The sequence below is a fragment of the Ischnura elegans genome, chromosome 5 (assembly GCF_921293095.1).
Source record: "Ischnura elegans chromosome 5, ioIscEleg1.1, whole genome shotgun sequence".
NCBI lineage: Eukaryota > Metazoa > Arthropoda > Insecta > Odonata > Coenagrionidae > Ischnura > Ischnura elegans.
The window spans coordinates 45,282,274-45,306,617 of NC_060250.1; the positions used below are offsets into that span (position 1 = coordinate 45,282,274).

General features: G+C 37.8%; 1 protein-coding gene across 1 annotated transcript in view; it reads right to left on the reverse strand.

Annotated features, from left to right (window-relative positions):
- LOC124158797 (laminin subunit alpha-like) overlaps positions 1-24,344 on the reverse strand; it is a 129,280-nt gene that overhangs the window by 57,301 nt on the left and 47,635 nt on the right. The window contains exons 21-33 of the mRNA XM_046534115.1: positions 23,248-23,428; positions 22,547-22,704; positions 17,170-17,329; positions 16,348-16,584; positions 12,933-13,095; positions 12,734-12,854; positions 11,830-11,994; positions 8,794-9,052; positions 8,020-8,254; positions 7,690-7,921; positions 6,965-7,092; positions 4,661-4,782; positions 1,958-2,131 (exon numbers count right to left, since the gene is read on the reverse strand). Coding sequence (XP_046390071.1) covers positions 1,958-2,131; positions 4,661-4,782; positions 6,965-7,092; positions 7,690-7,921; positions 8,020-8,254; positions 8,794-9,052; positions 11,830-11,994; positions 12,734-12,854; positions 12,933-13,095; positions 16,348-16,584; positions 17,170-17,329; positions 22,547-22,704; positions 23,248-23,428 — 2,335 coding nt within the window. The remainder of the gene's footprint in view (positions 1-1,957; positions 2,132-4,660; positions 4,783-6,964; positions 7,093-7,689; positions 7,922-8,019; positions 8,255-8,793; positions 9,053-11,829; positions 11,995-12,733; positions 12,855-12,932; positions 13,096-16,347; positions 16,585-17,169; positions 17,330-22,546; positions 22,705-23,247; positions 23,429-24,344) is intronic.

Below are 24,344 nucleotides of genomic sequence, written 5' to 3' on the forward strand. Positions count from 1 at the left end.
TTTAATAAATACTATAAGAACTATGTAAATTTCTATAGGAAATAGAATTTCCTATAGGAATCACAATGGTTCCTATAGAAACAATCAAGGTTCCTATAGGAACCTAGGCCCAATATAGGTTCCTATAAGAACCTTAATTGTTCCTATAGAAAATTCTATTTCCTATACGAATTTACATAATTATGTACTATAGTATTTCTTAAAACCCTATAGGAGATAGAATTTCCTATAGGAATCACGATGGTTCCTATAGGAACAATTAGGTTCCTATATCTAAATAGTTCCTCGGAGGGAGCGTTCCCGTGTGCTGTCATTGATGGTGGACAAATACGAAATGCAGACGGTGAGTATCAGAGTGGAAGAAATGATTCACTCGAGGTCAAATGGGCGCACCGCATGTATCTCATAGGGAGCGAAATCATCTGGCATTTCAACTCAAGCAGTATAGGACACACGACCAAGTGATACGAAAAAGTGACTCCACCCACTGTTTATAGGAAATGGGATCAGATACGATTATATACATGAGATCTAGAGGTGTGGGAATTCATACGTGTACATGCGAGGTAGTATTCCGTTAGAAACTATATACTCCCATTTGCTGGTAGCTTTCTAGTTGGATGGCTTTCGACTAACTAGTATTGCGTCTTGAATACAACTAATAATGCAAAACCTCAGTTAATCACCAAAATAAGAGAAAGAAGTGTATACAATAAATGCTATAAGTAATTACTAAATTTATCCTTGAAATGGTTACATAATATATAGTATAAAATACTTATTTTCTCTCCAATCAATCGACCAAAGTTAGCTCTCGATGACTGCTGTTAATGCTGTAGGACATGTATACATAGTAATCAGAGCTGCAGGACATGTATATATAGTTGTATACATGTATACATACATGTGCAGGTATAGTGAAAAGTATTATTATTTTGTGAAATACAATGGCAGTTTGTTTTTAAGACTTTAATAAGAATTTAACTCGTAGAGCACATGGTGACAGTCACGCAAAGTGCCGGTTCTTCAGAGACCATAATTACTGTGACGTCCAGTCATTTACCGCCGATTGACGAATTAGAGGGCAAAAGTAACTGGGCAAACTGGAAGTACCTGATGGAGCTATAATTGGTCTCGACGATCTTAGTGACTGTATTTTAGCTCCACCATCGGAGGATGCGCTATTCGATCCTCTGTGTGCGGCAATGAAGAAGGATTTAAGAGCTCGCTCCAAAATCTCATTAATGGTTCAAAAACATTTAATTATCCATGTTAGGATTGCAAAAACTGCATTTGAGGCATGGGATAGTTTGTGCAATGATTTCGAGGACAAAGGTATGTTTAAAGGATCGCCTTGATGGACGAGTTGCTTGATAAGAAACAAATCAATTTTAGTTCGTTATGTGATCATGTGATGGGTATGCGGGATATCATTAATATAATTGCGGAAACCGGCAAGCCTGTAGATAATGAATTCAGTGATTTTTTAATGCTACGAAATTTGAAGCCTGAGTATAAATGGTCAGACAATTGATTGAGAAATCTGTTAGAAAAGATGAGGAGTTGATGCCAGATGTGGTTGTAATCCTAACAGTATATACCACATCAATGTTAGGTGACAAAACAGCATGCATCATAAAACCATTAATTTCATTAAGTCAACAATGTATTTCATTAGCATAATGATAAAAATTAAAGTCATTGTTTGTTATTGGTAGAAATTATGGAATGTGACAAAATTGAAACATTGAGAGTCACAGGATATATGTTCATGGGTTAGTGGTCTCCTCAGCAGATGCATTGGAGGTAATCACCACAAGGGAAAAAAATTTTCAGGGGGATGGAGAGGCCAGAAGCCCCTAAAGGTTTCCTGTCTAGGTGTAGGCCATTACAAAAGAAATATCACCAAGCATTAACAAGCAGATAACATATACGCATATAATTGAGTACATCTCACCTTGACAGCTCTTTTCATGGATGGCATCTCCAAAATACCCGGGAGCACACTGACCACAATCATCACCGTAAGTGTTGTTTAAACATTTCATGCATTTTCCAGTCACTGGGTCGCAAGATCCATGCTCAGTTGGGTTAATATTTCCATAACAATCACAGGGCTCACAAACCTTCCCTGGAAAAGCAATACATCAGCATAAATTCTATCAAGCCCAGAGCAATAATAATATGAAATAGATGACATACAGAGAAATTCCAAGAAAATTCATGTCACAGAAAAATTTTACTCATCTCATGCTACTTGGGGGAAAAAAATACAGAGGAAGCCTGGTTTTGCGAGTACGGCTTTTTACGAGAATCCATTTTTGCGAGTGATAGTGCCTTCACAGTCTTTATACTGCCAAATGGCCTATGTTTTACATGTAAAAAATATCGGATTTTGCGAGGTCAAATAGTTCTTTCCACTGGGTACGCTCGGTTTTACGATAGATATTTCTCAAGGGCAATAACCCGCTGAGCAAAAATTAACTATTATGCTTTGTATTATCTGTCTATTAAACAGAAAATACAAGACGTTTGTCAGATCTACAACACCCAAAGCCAGTTACATCCAAGCATTTATGTGATTTACAGCCTTGAGTACGCACTGCACATTCCTATTTTACGTTCTTCTTTTGTTAGGCACCGTTATCACTGGGAGGGGAATAGGAGGAAGATGACAGTGGGAGAGGTAGATGTGTTAATTTTTGAATATATTTGTCACTGTATAAAATGAAACAAAGCCTTATGCTGATATAATAATTAAAATTCATCCCTTTCGCCATGTTTTTGTTTTCTTTGGTGATTCCTAATTTCACAGGTAATTATCGTTATTCATATTGCACGGGCCCTGGAGATGGCAGTACTTTAAAGGCATAGTATGAAAAATGTCATGGTGCCCAGGGTGCCTTCACAGTTTGGCGCTGCGTTGACACCGCGGCTAGCGAGCCAATCAGAGCCCGTCTTTGACAATTGATATTGTCATGTCACCAGCTCGCTGCTTCGTCACAGAAGAATCTGGCCATGCGTCTGCGTGGAGGCGGCAGTACACCAGCGATTTCGAATTGTTTTTTTTTCCGGGAAACTTAGGTATACAAATATGCTGGAATGGCTCTAATGGGAGTGACGAATGCTATTAATTCCATTATTCACTATTATTTTGAAGTTTTAAGCATAGATATTTCCTATCTTTCTGAAACATAAGACAAATGTTAGCCCTAGATTAGGTTACAATCATTGAGGTGCATAGATTAGCATAACAATACCTGTCAATGGTATCACAAGCTAAATACAGCGTGAGAGCTCCTTGCTGGTTACAACGATAGTTTAAATTCCAATTTATATTTTATAATTTTGCCCTCATGATGTGCTCTGCTGAGGCTATTTGGATAACATGGCTGGGACAATCTGTTTGAACAACAGTTACCATACATGAATGTTCCTGATAACTTGTGTGTGTGTCTTACAATTATTGAAAGCTATCGAGATATCTTCGGGCTCAGTAGATGACTCACCTAGCATTTGGCCTCCAGAAACTGGGAGATCGATCAAGGTCAGTTGGTGAGACGGGGTAGGGATGAAACACGTTTCCATTGTTCCCTTGATAGTTTCCTATTTTCCTGTGGGGTCTCGGAAATGAAAAAAATCGGCAGAGGCATTGGCTGATGGAGGGCCGAGTGTGGCTCCATTAAATCTACGACGTGGTTATTATCCTGCGGCGCTGAGATTGCCCCGATTGTTGTCCAAGCTCTTGGGAAGTTTCATGCTATGTGCCTGTCGTGTTTTGCCTTAAAATTTCCCACGGCTGCAATTCTATTGCAATACTCCTGCGAGAGCATTTTAACAAAATTGTTCGTGAATAGGAGAAGCATCGTAGAGTAATGGCGTATGCGAAGAGAGGATCGGAACTCTTTCTACTCCCTCTTATGCCACTATTACCACCGCAGTTATCAAAATTTCCTCCTTCAAATAGTATTGAAAGAAGAAAGTTCGATAACTGTCGAAATTCCAGGCGTATGTCTGCAACACCGCGCGATAGCATAAAAAAATGCCGCAAAATTTTTTTCTTCATAGCTTCGATGCTCAAAATAGGGGTGCGCCTCTTACGCGTGTGCGACTCTTACGCTAGTACGGTATCTTCGACCACTGCATCATGCCGTATTTCAGTGAACGTTTCAGCCAATTTTCTCGACTGACTGATTTACTGGTTAACATTCGAAAACTGGACAAAACTGATATTTTTGTTTTAACATATTCCCAAAATTATCCATTAACTTCCACCGCTTACCAAATATATTGATTCCGATTAGTTGCGCTGTTTTAACAGATTTATTTGGCGGTCAAAAAATATAAGAACGAGAATAAAATCTCCGAAACTGGAGGAATTAATATTTTATATGATTGAAAATCCCCCGTTTCTTTCTTTGTATATTTATATATGATACTCAACCAGAATGTGCCTTATAAAGACTCTTTACCTGTTTAACTTCGTTAAATACCACGGAAACAAAAGAAAAACTGTAAATACAAACAATTATGGGACTTTGGTGGGTTAATTCAACACCTTCGGATGCAACGAGTGCTTGTTTTTTATGAGTGATTTCCAAGGGATTATGAGCACTCGTAAAACCGAGCTTCTACTGTATCAATAAAAAAAGGTGCTAACCTTCATCTGGTTTCCCAAAAAAACCGACTGCACAAATTTCACAACGATTGCCACTGTATTCAGGGAAACAGTCACACTTGATGCTCACTCCATCTTCCATCAGTTCACATTCTTCTGCAAAACTGAAAGAGCAAAAAATTGATATTCTCAATATACGTGAGGAAACCACCTATTTCATCAACATACCTATAATACAAGGGAGGTTTTTTTCAACCGCTGATAGCTCATCAAAAACACCATACAAGCGATAGGCGGGTACTGCGCAAATAGGGAAACTGCGTGTCCTCCGCACCACACGCTCAAGTCATTTCTGACCGTAAGTTGTTAGTTTTAGGTTAGTATCAATCTCATTAACTACACTGCCTCAAGTGATTCTCCCGCCAAGTGTGCACTGTTGAGAGAGAGCCAGAAAACTCGTCGAATGGCATCAGCATTGACATGTCTTGACCTTTACGCCGATAAAAGAGAATTTTTCTTTAATGCAATGTGGCGGGAGTGTGAAACAGTGTGACACATTACGTCCATTCCCATTCAAAGCAAAAGGAGAGAAGTGCTGACTTCTGGAAGTGTTCTGATGCATGATAACGCCTGTTATCTCAGCGCTGATGCAGCCCAACTGCTCCTTGAGCAATTTCAATTGGACATTTTCGATCACCCGCCTTGTAATGCCGACCTAGGGCCGCGTGACTTCCATCTTTACGCTGAGATGAAGATTTAGCTAGAAGGGAATCATTTTCAAGCAGGCGATGAGCTTCAGAACAAAGGCTAAATTCACTAGAAGTCATTGGCGGCAACATACCATAATGAAGGTATAGTAAAGCTTGTCCACAGGCACGACCAATTCCTCAATCACCGAGGCGATTATGTTGAAAGGACACCATAAGAGTGCTCAACATTTAGCGATGAAATAATTTTTAATAAATCACTTCGTCTTCGGATCATGAACGATTGGAGGTTGAATAAAACATCCCTTGTACAATGAAGTAAAATTTGTCTTCATTTACTCAATTGCACTTTTTTCACTCTCTGATTCAACATGCTGGTTGTACTGGACAGGTGAGAGGAGAGGTATTCAACTAGTAGATAGATGAAGATAGGTTGTTTTGGATAGGTGAGGGTAGAGCTCACCCTAAATGTAGCCACAAGTCTGAGCATTCACACATTCATGGGGACGGCCAGTTCCTTTCCTTGTGCCACCTCTCAGTTTGAGTCCCTTTAAATTGCCATGAGAAAAAATTCCCCTGAACCAAGAATAAAACTACTGACCGTTGGCTTTCCAGGTCACTGTGCATACCTCTAAATTATCCAGGTTCCTGAATTCCCACAGCATTATCACACATTAACACCATGCATGGCTTTAGCACAAGTTTGAGGCTCTCAAAAGTTTGTGGCTTCTTGGAAGTCCTTTCTCCCTTGCGTTGCCATCCTTGATGTACTGCAAGGGCCTAACATCTAGTACCATGAGCCTCAGTTCAATTGCCATGGGAATTCAGGAACCTGGATAGTGTAGTGGTCTGTGCAGTGGCCAGGAAAGCCAAAAGTCCATAGTTTGATTCTGGTTCCAAGGGAATTTTTTTTCATGGCAATTTATGTGAATTTCATCACTGTTCACCACATGTACGTACGGATGGCGAGAATTCTCGTCATTTTTTTCCCGAACGTTCCGGACGGATGATGAAGATTCTCGTCATTTAGGCATATCAACCTAAACAATTTTAAAGCGTACAATATGTATTCATTAGTACGTTTTCAGTTGTTGTTCGTTATTCATAATTAATTGATGCATCATAATGTTTGATTGGGTAAAGTTATATCCTAAACATTATCTTTTTAACCATGTTTAAACCAAAGGCATTATGCCCTAATAGGCACATATTTCCAATCTCAACACCTCCACTCAGAATCGGCGTTCCTAGGAATTTAAATACCCCGGTACGCAACGTGTTAATATGGGATTTTAACCCACTATTCAAGGTCCAGCAGCCAAGCACTCCACCCACCAGGCTACCATGTTCCTCTTGCTGAGGGAAAGTGTGATTGACCAATGGGAAGAGCACTTGGCCACTGATCAAAGGGTTCCAGGGTCAAATCTCAGATCAAATACCCAAGTTCAGACTGTGTCTGATTCAGGCGATGCTCAACTGTATCAGCGATTGCAAAATATATCCCTCCTGTATGGTATACAGAAAAACGCTATAGTACAATTAAAAATTAGCTGATAAAATAAAATTTTTTTCTGTAATTCCAAAAGTCAATATAAAAAATGTTGATAGTTTGTGATCTACCTCTGTATTAAAAACTTACTTATTTGTTGACAAGGCTAGAGGGCAGGCACACCTCTGGCAATCAGTGGGTGTACCGCGAGACGGGTTGCCATAGTATCCTCTTCCACACTTTTCACAATGATCACCAGTGGTATTGTGCTTACATTCCTGTACAAAATGATTATTCGGGTAGCTCATTAATTATTTGAGCAGCTTGCATGGAAAAATATGCAATAAACTGTCAATGAAATGTGCCTAAATTCAGATGAATTTATAAGCATAATTACACTGAATTAAGATAATATCCACATCTAATCCTACTTATCTAAGTTCCATTTACGGTATCTTTCATTTCCATTAATCTAAATAAAATAGCAGTTAATTGCCTTTGTGATATGATTAACTATTCAGAATTTTGATGCGTTTGTATCAGCTTACAAAAAAATAATACTTTTCATAATCAGGGGACATATTGAAGGCCAGTAGAAAAAAAATTGAAAGAAATATGATGACCCACTCTACTTCACAATAACCAAAATTTTAATCTAGATTATAAGGAACACGAAGTTGACCACAGGATTTAAACCCACCTAAAATGCTTGGGAGATACAGTCTTCAGTATAACCCTTTCTAATTACCCCCCAGAAAAGTACCCCTCTCCAAGCAAGCCTTCTTAATTTTTTTTTCTGGTTTCACCCTTATCTGTTATTGACATATCTAACAGGCCCTAGAACACTTAATGCCAGTAACTTCCATTGGACTTACCACACACACTCCCGTGTGAGGGTCACATGTGTCTGCATGTCCGTTGCATTCACATGGAATGCAATCACCTCCATATTTTCCAAACGATGAATGATAGTATCCTGGGGAACACTCTTCGCATGACAGTCCCTTGTAATTCACTGGGCAATCACATTGCTCCACTGTGAGGGCCTTTCTCATGTCTGATGAGGAGGAGGATAAATCAGCAGTCTCAAGCAACACATTGTCCAGACTGCATATTTAAAAAAAAATTAAAATCAGCCACTACATCAAAATAATACCTGAATTGATATTACTCCAGAGATATTATTTTCCAGCCTTTTGATGTACCTGATAAGATTTGATCCTTTGTCGTTGGGGATTCGAATAAAAAGTCCCTTCAGGTTTTTTAGGGCTAGCATGAAGAGATCTTTTGTTGAAGTTGTTCCATTTTCAATTTGAAAGTTTTTTTCATAAAGTTCCACAGAAATTGTTTCATTGAAACCAGCCATTAAATTTTTTGGATAGTGATAGAATAAGTAAAAATCAGCACCATTTAATATGACATCAGCCACGAGTGACGAACCTGAAATGAAACATCAATTAATATTGATGCTTTCAACTAATTATACTTTTAGCATTTTTTAGTTAGAAATTCTTTGTTAAACAAGCTTTGCCCTTGTCAGTGAACCATATGAGACTCTGTGGTCATCCATATGTGGTTGACATGTGTAACTCCTAACAACTACCTCCATGCCAAATGCTTCACAATCCAATACAGTAGAAGTCCATTAAAATAGATAGACATCATCTATAATGAGTTAGTATTATAATGAGTGATTTTCTGTAGTTAATGGGACTCAGAGTGTGTGGGCAAAATTAGCCCATGGTGAAGAAGAACCAAGCAACGAGATGGAGCAAAAATAAGTCTTCACCGTTAACCACTCTATAATTAATATATGTACTTTACATGCTGCTGCAGCATTAAAAATTATTTTTGTCAGCAGCACAATTAAAGTAGATACATATTATTTAATTGATTGGGTTAAGGAGAGAGCAGGTATAAATTGTTCCTACGCTCATTGACTAAGATAAAATATTGAAATAAAATATTAATATTCCTACCTGGAAATTCAAGATCCTTCACGTTCATTGAATAATTAAGAACTCCTTTATACGATGAAATTTTATTTCCTAAATATGAGGGTGGAGCGGAAAAATACACATACTTCCTTGACACATCTTTTGAGGTAAAATTAATTTGAATACCACTTTCATGCACTTCAATTTCCTCCTCGTAATTTTGTAAGACTACTTCATCCCCATTATGTAATCCATTTTTAGAAATCATCTCCACCACATGCCACCCTTGCATGTCAGAGATCTGCAGGTGAAAAAAATAAAAGGGAATGAATAGACATGATTAAGATTGAAAGTGAGAACACATAGCAAAAACAACCACTCCATACTATGAATACTAAGCCCTCCACCATGCAGGGCCAGATTCAGCATCAAATTTTGGGGGGGTACATGACCTACATACATCACTTGTTTTATTTTTGAGTTTGATTTTTACAGTAGTGTGTGCTGCACTCTACAATAAACACAACTCAACCTTCTCTCATGTCTGGGACTTCTAGCCATTCATTTGCATATACACTCGCTTGACTCCTTAATAAGAATAAAAAAAACTATTAAACTAATAAAAATTAAAAATTTTTTCTAAAATTTGGGGGGGGCCTGACCTCTGTGACCCCCCACACTAAAATCTGCCACTGTGAACAAGGGAAAATACTGTATAAGCGCGTGTAAGAGGTGCACACATGTAAGAGACGCACCCCTATTTTGAGCATCGAAGCTAAAGAAAAATAATTTTGCTGCATTTTTTTCATTTTTTATCCTATCGCACGGTGTTGTAGAAGTATATATACTAGGGATGGGTCGAATAGTAGATTTCTCGAATTCGAATATCGAATTCGAATATTAAATCATTGCTCGAATATTCGAATACCTCGAATTTCGAATACCTCGAATACTAAACGATGAATGTGAAAATGTTTGACTAGGTCGCCTATGCAGCAGGAAACCCAAGATTTTGGCGAGTAATTGTGATTGCCTTTAAAGGATTCAAACAGGAATTTAGCTGATTAATGGAATATTTTAATTTTATGTAAACAATAGGGTAGTTTCCTTCATTAAAGAAAACGAAAGGTATTGATTGTGATTCGTTACCCACCATTAGTGTATTCATAATATACAAATTATTTCGTTCTAGAAATACCGGTTTAGACTAATGGCAATGTTCAATTTTACCTCATTAGAAAAAGGCCAGATTGGCGCCTATGCGATGCCACTCCACGTGACATCACAGGGACCTAGTTTCTACACGAGAGGATCGGAGTTTTACATCGTCTGAGGTTACCAATGCATGCATGAGGCACAGAGCTCAGGGAAACATGTCTTAATAACCACACAGTCTGTTTGATAAGGTATTAATAATCCTTATTTAAGCCAAGCGCTACCAGCTAGCATGGTACTCGGCTACCTGCTAGCATCCTGCGTCGTAATAGCGCTCAGAGCCTCGCCCCAAGGTCACCTCACTTGCGGCAGCGGGAACCAGAACGACGTCACGCGGAGTTTTTCCCGGCATTCATACTTACCCGTCGCGTTTTCGCGCGCTTGAAATTTTTCACTTTTAATTTAATCGCGAAAAATAGATATCGTCTTATGAAACTCTAAAAGCGTTAAATACGTACTTCAGGAGTATTAATATTTCGATTTAGGCAATAAAAAATAATAGGAAACCACCCTATTTGAGCATTACGCCTCCGTCGTATTCTTCTTCTTCCCGGTATTTATTTTCTTGCGCAAAATGCTTAAATAAAGTCAGAAATATGTCGTGTTTGGTCTTATTCTTTTTTAAATTACGCGCACATTACTAATATTTCAATCCAATAAAGGTGTAATAACAATTGCCGAAAGTCATTGTTAGACACCTTTCGGGCTAGTAGATGACTCATGCAGCAGTTGACCTCGAGAAAGGGGGAAATTCGAAGCAGGTAGGTAGAAAAAGGTCAGTGGGTGAGAAAAGGGGGTGGGTGCGAGACACGTTTTTATTTTTCTCGCGTAACTTGATATTTTTTGAAGCTAAGGTTTTTGTAATACAATCCCTGCGCGAGCTGGGATCTTTTGTTTGATTTCGGAGAAGAGGAAATCGTCAAGAGTGGGTGAGGCGAATGCTGAATGGAGGGGGATAGCAGATCGTGGGAAATGCGCCAATGTCACTATCCCACGGCACTGAGTTCCTCCCTATGGTAGTTTCATCTCCTGGGGAAGATCAAAATAAGTGCCTGTCATTATTAGCCACAAAGGACACACGGCAAACACCTCCTCTCATTTTATCATAAGATGGATGCGGGAAAATGGTCAGTGGGAGGAAAGAGGGAAGGGTGAAACACGATTCTATTATTTTCCGGTAACTTGATATTTTTTTCAAAGCTGAGGTCTTCGTAATACGATCCCTGCACGAGCAGGGACCTTTTTTTTGTTTTCGGGGAAGAGGAAATCGTCTGAGAGGGGGGGGGGGCGAACGCTGAATGGATGGGGATAGCGGATCGTGGGAAATGCGCCAATGTTGCTATCCCACGGAACTGAGGTTCTCCTGATAGGGGACACCTGGGATTTTCGGATTTTTTTCATCCCATCAATTTCGGTTCCCCACGTCGAACTCTTTTCACCGCTCGAACCCGTGAATTTGATGTATTTCGTCAGCTTGCCTAAAACGGCGCTGCATGCACTAGACGAGTTCTCATTTTTCCGAGTCAACTACCAACAACGTGCGAGCGACAGTGTATGACGCGAAATTCAAAGTATTCGAGGTATTCGAGACGGTACCTTTGGCATAACTATTCGAGATCTCGAATATCGAATACTTTCTATTATTCGAGGTATTCGAGTATTCGCGGATACTATTCGCACATCTCTAATATATACACATTAATTTTTTTTGGCTTTTTTGCTTTAGTCTTCGTGATGGTATGTCTAGTAAAATTAATGGTCTAAATATTTGATAATAGAGAATTGCAGAATGGAAGCTAAATCAAGGTGTCCTCTTAAGGCCACATTTTATGCTCTGTGTAATCCTTGACCTTTGTAATTCACCTGAGATCTGAATAAAGATGAACTCGAGCAATTTCTTGACCTTTCAAAGCAGAAACAAGGCATGCAGCCATCCACATTTTTCTCATCCAGGTTGAAGGTTCCCTCATCACAAACATCACATGCTTCACCCACCACATTCTTTTTACAGATACACTTCCCTGTATCCTAAAGAAAAATGAAATTAATATTCAATATGAGGATTAAATTGGAAAGAAAATAATGAAACATTTCAGCAAGAACCAAAATCCTATATCTAATGCTTCCTTTTCATACATCTTACCAAAGGTATCGACCTCTAACTGCTAAAGTAACATTAGTTGATATACAATAAGAAAATAATTTTACTCTCCATGAAAATTTACTGATGCTTCAAGCATTGAAGAAAATCAATAGTTTATCATTTACTGCAATTGCAGCTACTAAAATTGTGTAATACCGACCAGGGGCGCAGCTAGGAATTAAGGCTGGGGGAGGTTTAGGTGCAACTAATACCGGGGTGTGTGGGGGTATGGAATAGCCACAAGGATAAGCGATAGATGCGAGATTAATAAATTGCAGAATTTCAAGATAGATGGTTCAAAATGGTGAGTTTTACGGCTTTCTGAGGGATACTTTATTAATCCTTACACTATTCTATTAGTAATACCAATCCAATTAAGTAAAATGGATTAAACTTAAAAATTACTCTGAGCTCTGAGGGGATTTTATCCCCCAAAACCCCCCTCGCTGTGCCACTGATACTGACAATAATTGCGACATTTAACAGTAAAATCAAGCATAACCACATCATATTGAAATTATGTGTTTTTGAGACCAAGCCTATGTGAGATATTACCATGTTACTTTATTGCCAAACTTATTCATTAAAAAAAACCCAAAGGTTATATTCACTCTGTATTTTTACCTTGTCACATATCTGTTCTGTTGTTCCTGCTGCACTACAACTGCACTCAGTGCAATCAGGGAATGAAGAGAATCCTGAAGAACAATGGTCACAAGTTCTTCCATCAACATTTTCTTTGCACCTAACCAGGAATAATAGGTATAAACTTAATACTCACGGAAGGTATCACCACACAAAAAAATACAGCAGCTGGACTCACATGCAATCACCACTGAGGACGTCACATTGCATCTGATTTCCCTTAACTCCTAACTCATTGCAATCACACCTTTTACAGCCAAGATATGGATTGTGACCATATGAAAATGGTGAGCACTTCTCACACTTTTCTCCAGCTGTGTGTTGAGGGCATACACAGGAACCTGTGAATAATATTTGCAATTTCGGAACAATAAGAAATTTAGAAATAACAAACACAAAACAGAAGAAAGAGCAGCTATCCATACTCAAATTTGAACTATTTTGCCCAGTGCGGACTTTATTATCCATACCCTGATAACAGCTATGAGACATAATAAATTAAATATTTAACCATTAATCACAGAACACATAGCAAAAACAACCACTTCATTTTTATACATACTAAGTCATCAGAAAATGTTTTGCTTTCCTAGAGAATGTGTAAAGAATTAATTGACACGTTTCATTTTTAGTGGGTTGAAAATTGATTTACATACAATAAAAATATGGCTCCTTCGTGTTATTTCATAAAAATCTCAGGAAAGAGTGACTGTTAGTGATCCTTATTTGAGTACCCAAAAGGAATACACAAATACCCAAATGAATACACTAACACCCAGGTAGGTAGACTAATACGGTTGGACCCTGATTTCAAGCCTTCATATTATTGCCAATTTATTATTGCATATTATTGCCAATATGGCCAAGCCAAATATTTAGCTAATTTTCTGAGATCCAAAATGTTGCTCTAACTCACCACTTCCCCACTCTGCATTCCTCCTTACTCTACATCATAAATATTTATTCTGCACAAGATATTGATGTTTTCCCATATTTAATGTTTAAAATTCTGTACCTCCTGAAAAACCTTAAAACAGGATTCTACTACACATCCTAATCTGAAGCAAATATCCCCGAGTCCATGATTACCTTGATGATTACAATTAGAGATGGGTCGAACAGCAGATTTCTCAAACTCGAATATCGAATTCGAATATTAAATCATTGCTCGAATATTTGAATACCTCGAATACTAAACGATGAATGCGGTAATGTTTGACTCGGTTGCCTGTGCAGCAGGAAACACAAGATTTTGGGGAGTAATTTTGATTACTTTTAAAGCATTCAAACAGGAATTAAGCAGATTAATGGAATATTTTAATTTTATGGAAACAATTAGGCATATAGTTGATTCAAGTAACATCTCTTTTAAATATTCTAAGGGGACACACCACCTCATGAAAAATGATTTCATGCCATCTCGGCATTTACACTGCTATGATGGATTTCTGTCTGATGTATACATTCTTATCTACCAAACGCCATTTCAGCGGCATGCCCATCTGATACTCGGCTTCATCCAACTTCTTATTTTCACAGGTAGCTCGCTTTACCCCCACTCCTGCTGACAAGTGCTAGCGAACAATCCGAGGCATTTTGCAAAATACACGTGCTTCTCCACCGGATTTTCTTCAATTATTTTCAGTCCATCTTCCAGTTCCAGGAAGTTCTCACGAGATAAGAAGATGAATTCGCATTGCTATCACGGAGGAACCAAATATCCTGAGATAATATCCCTTCATCTGTGACTGTAACAATAGAGATTAATAGCACAACTTATAAATTGTAACTTTATATATATGTTTTCGGAAAAAAATACCACATCAACTTCTGAGAAGCTCTTCTGCTCATATCAAGTCTCACCAGAATGCTAAGTCTCCGTTGCATTTTGACATTTATTTCCTCCAGTAAAATGCTTAAATAAAGTCAGAAATGCGTTGCGTTTGGTCTTATTCTTTTTTAAATTACGCGCACATTACTAATATTTCAATCCAATAAAGGTGTAATATCAATTGCTGAAAGTCATTGTTGGACATCTTTTGGGCTAATAGGTGATTCATGCAGCAGTTGACCTCCAGAAAGTGGGAACTTTGAAGCAGGTAGGCTGAAAAAGGTCAGCGGGTGAGAAAAGGGGGGCGCAAAACACCATTCTATTGTTCTCGTGTAATTTGGTATTTTTTTCGAAGCTGAGGTCTTCGTTATATGATCCCTGTGCGAGCTGTGACCTTTTTTTTTATTTCAAAGAAGAGGAAAGCCTCAGAGGGGGGGCTAGTGCAGAATGGAGGGGGATAGTGGATCTTGGGAAATGCCCTAATGTAACTATCCCATTGTACTCATGCAGCAGTTGACCTCGAGAAATGGGGAACTTTGAAGCAGGTAGCCAGAAAAAAGGTGAGTGGGTGAGAAAAGGGGGGAGGGCGTGAAACACGTTTTTATTTATCTCGTGTAACTTGATATTTTTTTCGAAGCTAAGGTCTTCGTAATACGATCCCTGTGTGAGCTGGGACCTTTTGTTTGATTTCGGAGAAAGGGAAAGGGCCAGAGAACGTGAGGCGAGTGCTGAATGGAGGGGGATAGCGGATCGTGGGAAATGCCCTAAGGTTGCTATCCCACAGCACTGAGGTTCTCCTGGTGGGGGAAACCGGGGATTTTTGGATTTTTTCTCCCAATCATTTTCGGTTCCCCACGTCGAACTCTTTTCACCGCTCTAATCCACGAATTTGATGTAATTGGTCAACTTGCCAAAAACGGCGCTGCGTCCACTAAACGACTACAGTTCTCTACATTTTTCTGAGTCAACTACCAACGACATGTGTGCGACAGTGTATGACGTGAAATTCAAAGTATTCAAGGTATTCGAGACGGTACCTTTAGCATAACTATTCGAGTTCTCGAATATCGAATACCTTCTAGTATTCGAGTATTCGCGGGTACTATTCGCACATCTCTAATTACAATACATAGGTAGGCATGAACACTAACTCTTTTGATGAACAGTAGAGTCCTGCTCATCCACCGTAATTATCTGCTTGTTGGATTATCCAACCATCATTTTGATAGCCATTTCCCCCAGCTCTTCTCTATTTTCCTTTAACTATTTTCCTTTATTCTTTACTTCTTGCCCTTCCCCACCACAAAAAACTTTCAATGTTATTTGGGAACAATTAAGTTTTCCATGGAATAAGAGCATAAGATGCAACGAAAGCATGATGTAGAAACCATAGTAAAAACTGCTAATACAATGATCATGAATGGAAAGTCAGTCACTCCCAATTTTCTTTATGGGCTTTCCCTGTAATTAGGATAGGCAATCAAAGCTCTACTGAATTTTTCAGGGTAATCAATTACCCAGAAAAATATGTACCTGCATGGGCACTTGATTACCTGTCTCCGTAAACTAAATTGACTGCGCTGGAGTACTCTCAGGTGGGAGACACTAAGAGAATAACACATGTGCGACCCAAAGGTAGGTCATGCTGCCACATAGCAAAAGCTGATGTGACCCACAAGTGATGCATGCCGGGATACCCTTGTTAATCTTTACATAATTCTTTCCCTTGCATCAGTAGTGACAGTTGAAAGGGCTTAATTACCATTGGTGGGATTACATAATAATCCAATAGGGCAGTCACACGGTGTGCACTCAGGAAAACCATAGTAGCCAATCCGGCACTGATCACACTTCCTACCAATCACATTGGGTTTGCAAGCACATTGGCCCCCAAATTTTTCACAGTGTGCATTTTCAGAACCTTCAATATTGCATTCGCAAGGTAGAGGTCCACTATTAAACTTGGTTGTAATGGTGAAAAGCGAATCTCGGCAGAATTCTGAAAAGAGATGAACAAATATAATTAGCAGATACACTCAAATACCCGAGTCAGTTTAATCATCAAAGCTTTGAGGGAAAATATACAAGCAATAGGTTTTGATGAATGTTTATCGTAGACTTTGCTTCAGTTATACGGCATTGAAAAAATTCATCATACCTATCTTGTATGCTAGTGCGTGATATTGTCACTATCTTTGATGCTAATAAAGCTAACATAAATGGTAACACCAATAATGCCTATCCCTTTTATTTATTCCACCATAGAAACTGAATTCAAAAACTGCTTCCCTTTTTATTTAGACCTTTTAGCAAAAAAGAACCTCAACATCTCACCTTCTCTTTTCAAATATCTATAAAGCATCATATCTAATTGTAACATATCCCTCCCTGACTCCTTCCTCTATCATAAATACAAAATGCTGCCTTCCATTTCCTTAAAAATTCCTTCTTCCTAATTCAATTAAACAATTATAAATTTTCAGAAGTATCTAAACATACAGGTTATGCATTCATTGCCCTTAGAAATGACACTAATAGGGCAAACTATTAAAATAGGAAATTATTTGCATTATTTTAAAATTACCACTAGAGTTTTTCTGAATGTAGTATCCTTCTCCAATGCAGTGCGAAGTAAAGACATGAGGCAGGTTAATTTCTTCACCAGCCACACCTAGGCTCTTTTCATATCTTCCTTCAGGAACCAAAATTAAGTCTTTAAGCCATATTGTTGTATGATTTATTTTCTGTAGATAAATGAAAAAGAAAGAATTGAATGAACTTGGCATCTTCAATGCTAAAGACATACATAATAATTTGTATCCTAATTACAGGTGATATACCAGCTAATGTACAAGTGCTATCCCGAAAGTAACAGACTTTTGTCATGGGCAGGACTACCGACGCTATCTTGGCTTCAGAGTGTTTCTAAACTCCATATGCAACCAGTTGGGGTATCTTGCACTTCATGCCTATCGTACTTTGTACACAGTGGGCATTAAAATGAGCGCTGCAATTGAAAATCCCACCAGTTGTCAAGTGCGAGCTATGATAAGTTTTTTGTTGGTGAAAAATCACATATCAATTGAAATTTATTGACAAATTTGCTGCTAACACTCAATTAATAATATATATAATTCAAGGAATAATAATATTACAAAATTGGCATGCATGACACAAAGCGAACAAGCAAGGGAGCATTCAGGAAGAAACTTTTGTCTCTCCATGGCAATGCTCGTCCACTCATGGCAATTCAAACCCAAGACAAGAGCTCTTGGATGGTTTGGGATGGGAAGTTTTCAATAACCCACCATACAGCCTGGATTTAGCACTGAGGGACTACCAGGACTACTACCTTTTCCCATCGATGAAGACATGGCTCACTTTGCAACAATTTGACACTGACGATGAACTGCATGCCAGTGTAGCTAAACCAGTGATTGAACTCGCAGGCAGCAGATTTCTACAGAGAGGGTACTGAAAATCTTGCACCACGTCATGAATAACGCCTAAATTTAAATGGCAATGGATAAAAATAGGCAAAGAGTTAAACATCAAAGTTTATGTGATAAAAATTGTTATTTTCACTCTGTTTATTTTTTTATTTTAAAATGTCTGTTACTTTCTGGACAGCCCTCGCAATTTTACATGATAAACAGCAGACAAATGTTACTGATCACGCCAACTGTTCATATTCCCCGTGTTGTATTTCCTTCTGCATTTAGCTACGAAGCCCAGTGATTTTCATTGAATTACTATCGGAGGATTGAACAATTGATGGATAAACATGGATCATGTTTAGGAACATAAACAAAAATGAGAGTAATAACCCCACAGGATAACTTTGCCTTCGCAATGATGTAAAATGCTGAGAAAGAACCAGACCATGCCTCATCACCAAATTTATCGCTATACATGAACATGTAGTCCAAAAAAGAAAAAAATTAGAAAGGAGTTGGTTTTGTGAAGTAAAGAAAACTGCTCCTAAATTTCAAGGTGACTTTCCACGAAAGAAAGCTGGAAAAAAATGAGAACTAGAAGTTACCACAAAAAAGATGGGAAAACCAAGGAATTTCTCAGAGTTGCAGGAAAAATTCTGATTTCATAATCTACAAACAGAAATACAGCGGAACTTGGTTAATACGTTCCTCCTTAGTACGTTTTCCTCCTTAGTACGGCAATTTCTCTCTGTCCCGGTACCATCCGAACAAAATACAGGTAAAAGTATTTGGTTAGTACGTTTTAAAAAATTGCACTTTCCTGGTTAGTACGCTCAATTGCTTGCCGTGACGCAACTCACAATTCGTTCTCTATTATCTTCTTAAGGATCATAAACCCCCGAATTCATGATTTAATTTATTATTATTAGCTATTGACATTCTTGCATTTATTCCACATCTCTTTCTTCAACTGTGATTTATCCAAACGCATTTCTCAATTCTAGTAACGTGATGAATAATAAAATGCGGCCATTTATTAGGAATGTCTGACTAACTAAACTGCAGCCAATGAGAAGCCCTAATTTTCCCCACCCCGAGCTCCGCACCTTCTATTGCCTCTGCAGTAGTGATGGGCAAAGTCGATCATTTTAGTGATTCAATCATTTTGACTCGAGTCACATAAATGATTCAATCAATTGATTCAATCATTGTGATCGAAAAGACTCAAATGAATCAAGATCGAAAAGACTAAAAGGAATCAAGATCGAAAAGACTCAAAGGAATCAAGATCAAAAAGACCCAAAGGAATCATGATCGAAAAGACTCAAAAGGAATCATGATCGAAAAGACTAAATCAATGGATGTAATAAATCACTTTGAATAATCGAATAAATACTGCCTCACTGCGAAGAGCATTGGTAACGCTGATTGCTATCCATATTATCATTTCATATACTATTTTGATTGTGAATTCCTAGATAAGTAAATTAGATCGCAAAAATGAAGGAAGTTGTGTCATGAAAATATCTGGGAAGGCAAAACTGCCACAGTTTCTTAACACTAATAAAATAATTTCTAACTATATATCTCAAAATATAACACAAAATACACCACACACTATGCATGAATTTGATCTGCAGTACAATTTTATGAACGGCACAATAAAATGTTAACAGCTTTAACTTCTACTTCTTATCATTTTCCTATAAGAGTCATCTTAATATTTTCCTTTTATGTGTATTGGTGTTATTAATACTGATAACTGCTGGAAAATATATAAGAAAAAGATTACACAAGTATTCAGTTCTTTATAACATAGCATTTAATTTTCTCACAACTATTTCTGCCCTGTCGAAGAGAGATCAAGCATCGATCGTTCCAAATTTTGAAATAAACCAGGATGATTGATATGAAACCGGAAGTCGGAGTCATTGATGATTGACTTGTTTAACGAAATGAATCACAAGTCATTTGATTCACCTAGTGATTCAATCTTTTTGATTGAATCGTTCATGATCGACCCATCACTACTCTGCAGTGCCCACTGCGCACAAATTTCGCGAGTGGGCAATTGTTGCTATTGCACGAGTTATCATGATGAAGAAATGAGTCTTATCCAAATCCCACTTCATCTAAAGCAGTACTGCATAAACTCGACATCTAGGTGGCTTAGGCTCTGGAGTACGTGCGTATTTACTTGACTACTGCTGCGGGAGCAGACGATGCTCTGGATATCCACACAAAGCTTAGCTTAAAAATACTTGATTTCGGCACGAAAGCAGACGACATTAGACAATTTTTTAAAAGTAAATTTCAACTGTATAATAAAAAATCTTCTTGTAATTACGTCATAATCTAATAATCTTGCGTGTTATTAATTGATCGATATCACAATCGATATGGTTTCATTCCAGAAGCGAATGTGCGCGGCTGTCGCCGTAATTAAAGGTTAATATAATTTAGTCCAATTTTTATGATGTTTAAAAACAATCAGTTGACATACTCAGGGTTGTTGTTATATTCTCCGAGTATGATGTGATAAAGAAGACATGACTTAGCTTTACTTGTCCTCTTTCTATAAATATATATAGGATAAATCACGGGAGAAAGACACCGTATTCATGTAATTTTCTTCGGGTAATCTATGAAACATTGTGATTTTTATTCACATGGTATTGTTTTTCAATGTAGCGCTCATTTTAAAGGTGAAAAGAGTTCAGGAAGGAGATCCTACGAGAACTACCGATAGTAGATGTAATTATGACGACTTTTCCACAGATTGCAATTACCCCGACTGCTATTATTTACTTTCCTCGTTAGCACGTTTTCCTGGTTAGAACGTTCATTTTTTTTGGTCCCTTCAGAAACGTACTAAACAAGTTCCACTGTTTTAAATAAAGCATTTATTCAACTACAGTGAGTCCTCGTTTAACGTCACCTACCGTTCCTGAAAAATGTGACGATAAACGAAATGACGTTAATCGAAGCATAATATCCCATAAAAACAATGTAAAAATTGAATATCGGTTCCTAGACCTCACAATTCCTATGCAAAAAAATTTTAGCGTATCATATCTGGGGCATTTTTTACGATGGGAATGCCAAACTATGGCATAAATACGAGTTCCTGTCTTCATCGACAACAATAGCAGCAGTGACATAAATCCTTCTCCATTTTTGTATCTTCCCGCATTTGCTTTTCGCGGTCCAATGAATGCTACCAGACACTACAGACCGGGGATCCGGTGCTCCGGTCCATAGGCCCTACCCTCGCTACAAGAATTTCTTTTCGGACCGGTCAGGAGCGAAATCAAAATGGCGCAAATGAGCGAGGGCGGGCAAACTGGGATTATGAAATCGAAGAGATGGTTTTAATTGCGAATTGAGGCGGGTGGGCGTCGCCTGGGCATCATCATCGCTGAAACATCGTCGCAGCAACAGGAACCAAAACTATTGTGAACATTGTTTTCTTGGACATTGTCGTGGAAATGTTTCTGATGCTAAAATTTGCCAAAACCGTAATCGCAATTAACAATTAACACACCGTTTTACACTTTGAATAGACTGACCGTATTACCGCCCACGAAACAAACAACCTGTAACGCCTGCCACTTCGCCTTTTTTCTCGTGCGAAATTTAAAATACGTGACGTTATCGCGAAGCGAAGGGGCGATAAACGAATCACGGTCGTAAAATTTTCGTGACGTTATCGCGAAATGACGTTAAACGGGGTGACGTAGTACGAGGACTCACTGTACTTCAGGTTTAGGAAATGTTATCTAAAATGTTGGTTTAATAAACGATGGGGCTGTATTATGAAATGGCAACAAAGTTTAAAGCAACAGAGTGCATCTATGGCAGATAGACCTAGATGATGTACGGAAGTTTACTATTTTAATGAGAGATCAAGAAAAAGCAAAGAAATTGAAAGAATATAACACTACCCTAGGGCATGGTAGGTGGTGTTTTGATGATACCAAAACCTGCAACATGGCTGTGACTTGATAATTTGGGGGGAAAGGCGGGGGCCAAAAAAGAACTTGTTGTGGCAAAGTTGTCTAAAAGTTGTCTCAGATCCAAAATGTTTTCAAAATCTGATAACAAACCACTACCACCGAAGCCTTCAAGTTTAAAATTTTGTGAAAATTCGGGCTGAATTTGGAGACAACACCTACGGAGAAGGAATTACTACAACTAAGCCCATTTCATTGTAAATCAATGATTATAATGTTCAGCATTATAAGTATTTTCCAAGTTTAAATTTATGCTTAAGCATTAGAACTGTAAGGTTTTGCAATGCATAAGAAATGATAATCAAGTTTGGAGTGTAGACAACTCGCTTCAAGTTTTCAAGTTTGCAGCTGCTGAACACAATTGGCAGTCATCTATAGATGACACTTGAACTCTTGATAACAAATAAAAAGTGTTAAATTAGTACATAGTTGGCATTTGATAGCAAGATACTAGAAAAAAATCAGAACTAAGAAAAATGAAGAACCATTGAGCCATGATGAAAAAAGTTACCTTCAGTGTAAAGAGAAATTTATCATTCAGCATAAAAAACTTGCTTCCATCTACTCCTTCCACAGAAGAGTAACATCCGGTATTTGAGGGGCAATGGGCAGCTTTCACTTTGGCTTCGTAGGTCTTACCGTTATTAACCAAAACCTTCAAGTCAAAGCCTTAAAAAGACAGAGGAGGTTACAAAACATCAAATTCCTAAACATGTTAATGATGCATGTGTAAAACTATTTGTTTGTAGCATATGATGAAATTATTTTTAACTTTCATCACTTGTTGCAATCTTAATGAAAAAGATATTGAGTCAAGATATTAACCGACCTTAAATTAACTGTCTGGCTGCAAGGAATTAAAATATTTTTGGAAATATTGACCAATATTCAAACTGACATTTTTCCTCTATTTCATAGCCAATGGTTTGTATAAATGAAAATATATAAATAAAAAGGTAATTTCAGAGTAATAGAAGGACAGTTTGACAGATGTCACTATTCACTGTCTACAGCTAACAGCATCACCCGACAAGGAGGAAAGCAAGACAAAAAATACAGAATCAAATATTTCGTCAATATTCAATTAATGTGATATAAACAATGACAAAGAAGGAAAACAATGGCATCCATATCTTTTTATGTAACACTAAACTCATCCATTCTCAAGAAAATCATAAAGCAATGGCATTAATTATTTTTATCATAGCATACCTGGGTAATCAGGTTGGTAGTAGTGAATGATAAATGCATATTTTCCTGGTGCAGAAGAGTTTCCTTTGAGGCTTACCATTTCATCTTTCAAATCTAGATGAATCAAGTTTGCTCTATCGTCACTTACTCCATATGGTAAAGTTTTTGTCTTCTTATGCCTTAAAACTGATGGTAAGTGGATCTGTATGGTAGTAATAATTAGAGATGCATGAAAATCACAAATGCGATATAGATGCGATGTACGCAAATAAATGCAACGTAGATGGGATGACTGGAATTTTATTATATTTTTATGCTGATTTGCCTTTTCGTCGGCAAAATTTGTACATATTGTGCCGAGCACCGCCGACACTCACCGCTTAAAGCATATGAGCGACTGGCCAGCTGTTTGTAGTTGGCTGGGACTCTACGTGGCCGCGAACTACAGTGGGCGTGGTCAAGCTACACCTCCGCCACTATACCTATGTCTTATTCCTTAATTTATTATTGTTCTGCAGCATAATTATTTAAAATATTCTGTATTTTGTCATATAACTGTGTTTCACTACATTTTATCGTCACCTACCTCATTATGAAAATAAAAAATAGACGGTACAAAATACGATAAACTGTTATTGAAAGTGCGATAAAATAAAAATGAAAGTGCGATTTTCACGTATCTTTAGTAATAATATAAAGGACTGGTCAGTTTGGCTCATCAGTTTTCAATTCTACCGGTTCTTGAGCTTGGAATGGGATTCACAACTAAGGCCAAAAAGACTCAGTAGTAGCATAATTATGACAAAAGACTACTAAAAAGTAGTCCAGAGTACAATTCACATTAGGTAATTTGAAGAGAGTTTCGTTAATGATCCAATCAAATGTAAGGTACTTTGATTTATTATTTCAGAAAGTTTTCATAACAAATTTTCATTAGGAATTAACAGAAAGGATTGATAGTTTTGAAAATAATTCAGTGAAAATGAAACACTTGATTAAAAACCAGAGCCAAGAAATTATGCCAGGAAACTAATTGGAATAAAAACCTCTGAAACAGTAGAAAGAACCATCTGTAAATAATATGCATAATTAATTTGACCATACAAAAATATTATTAT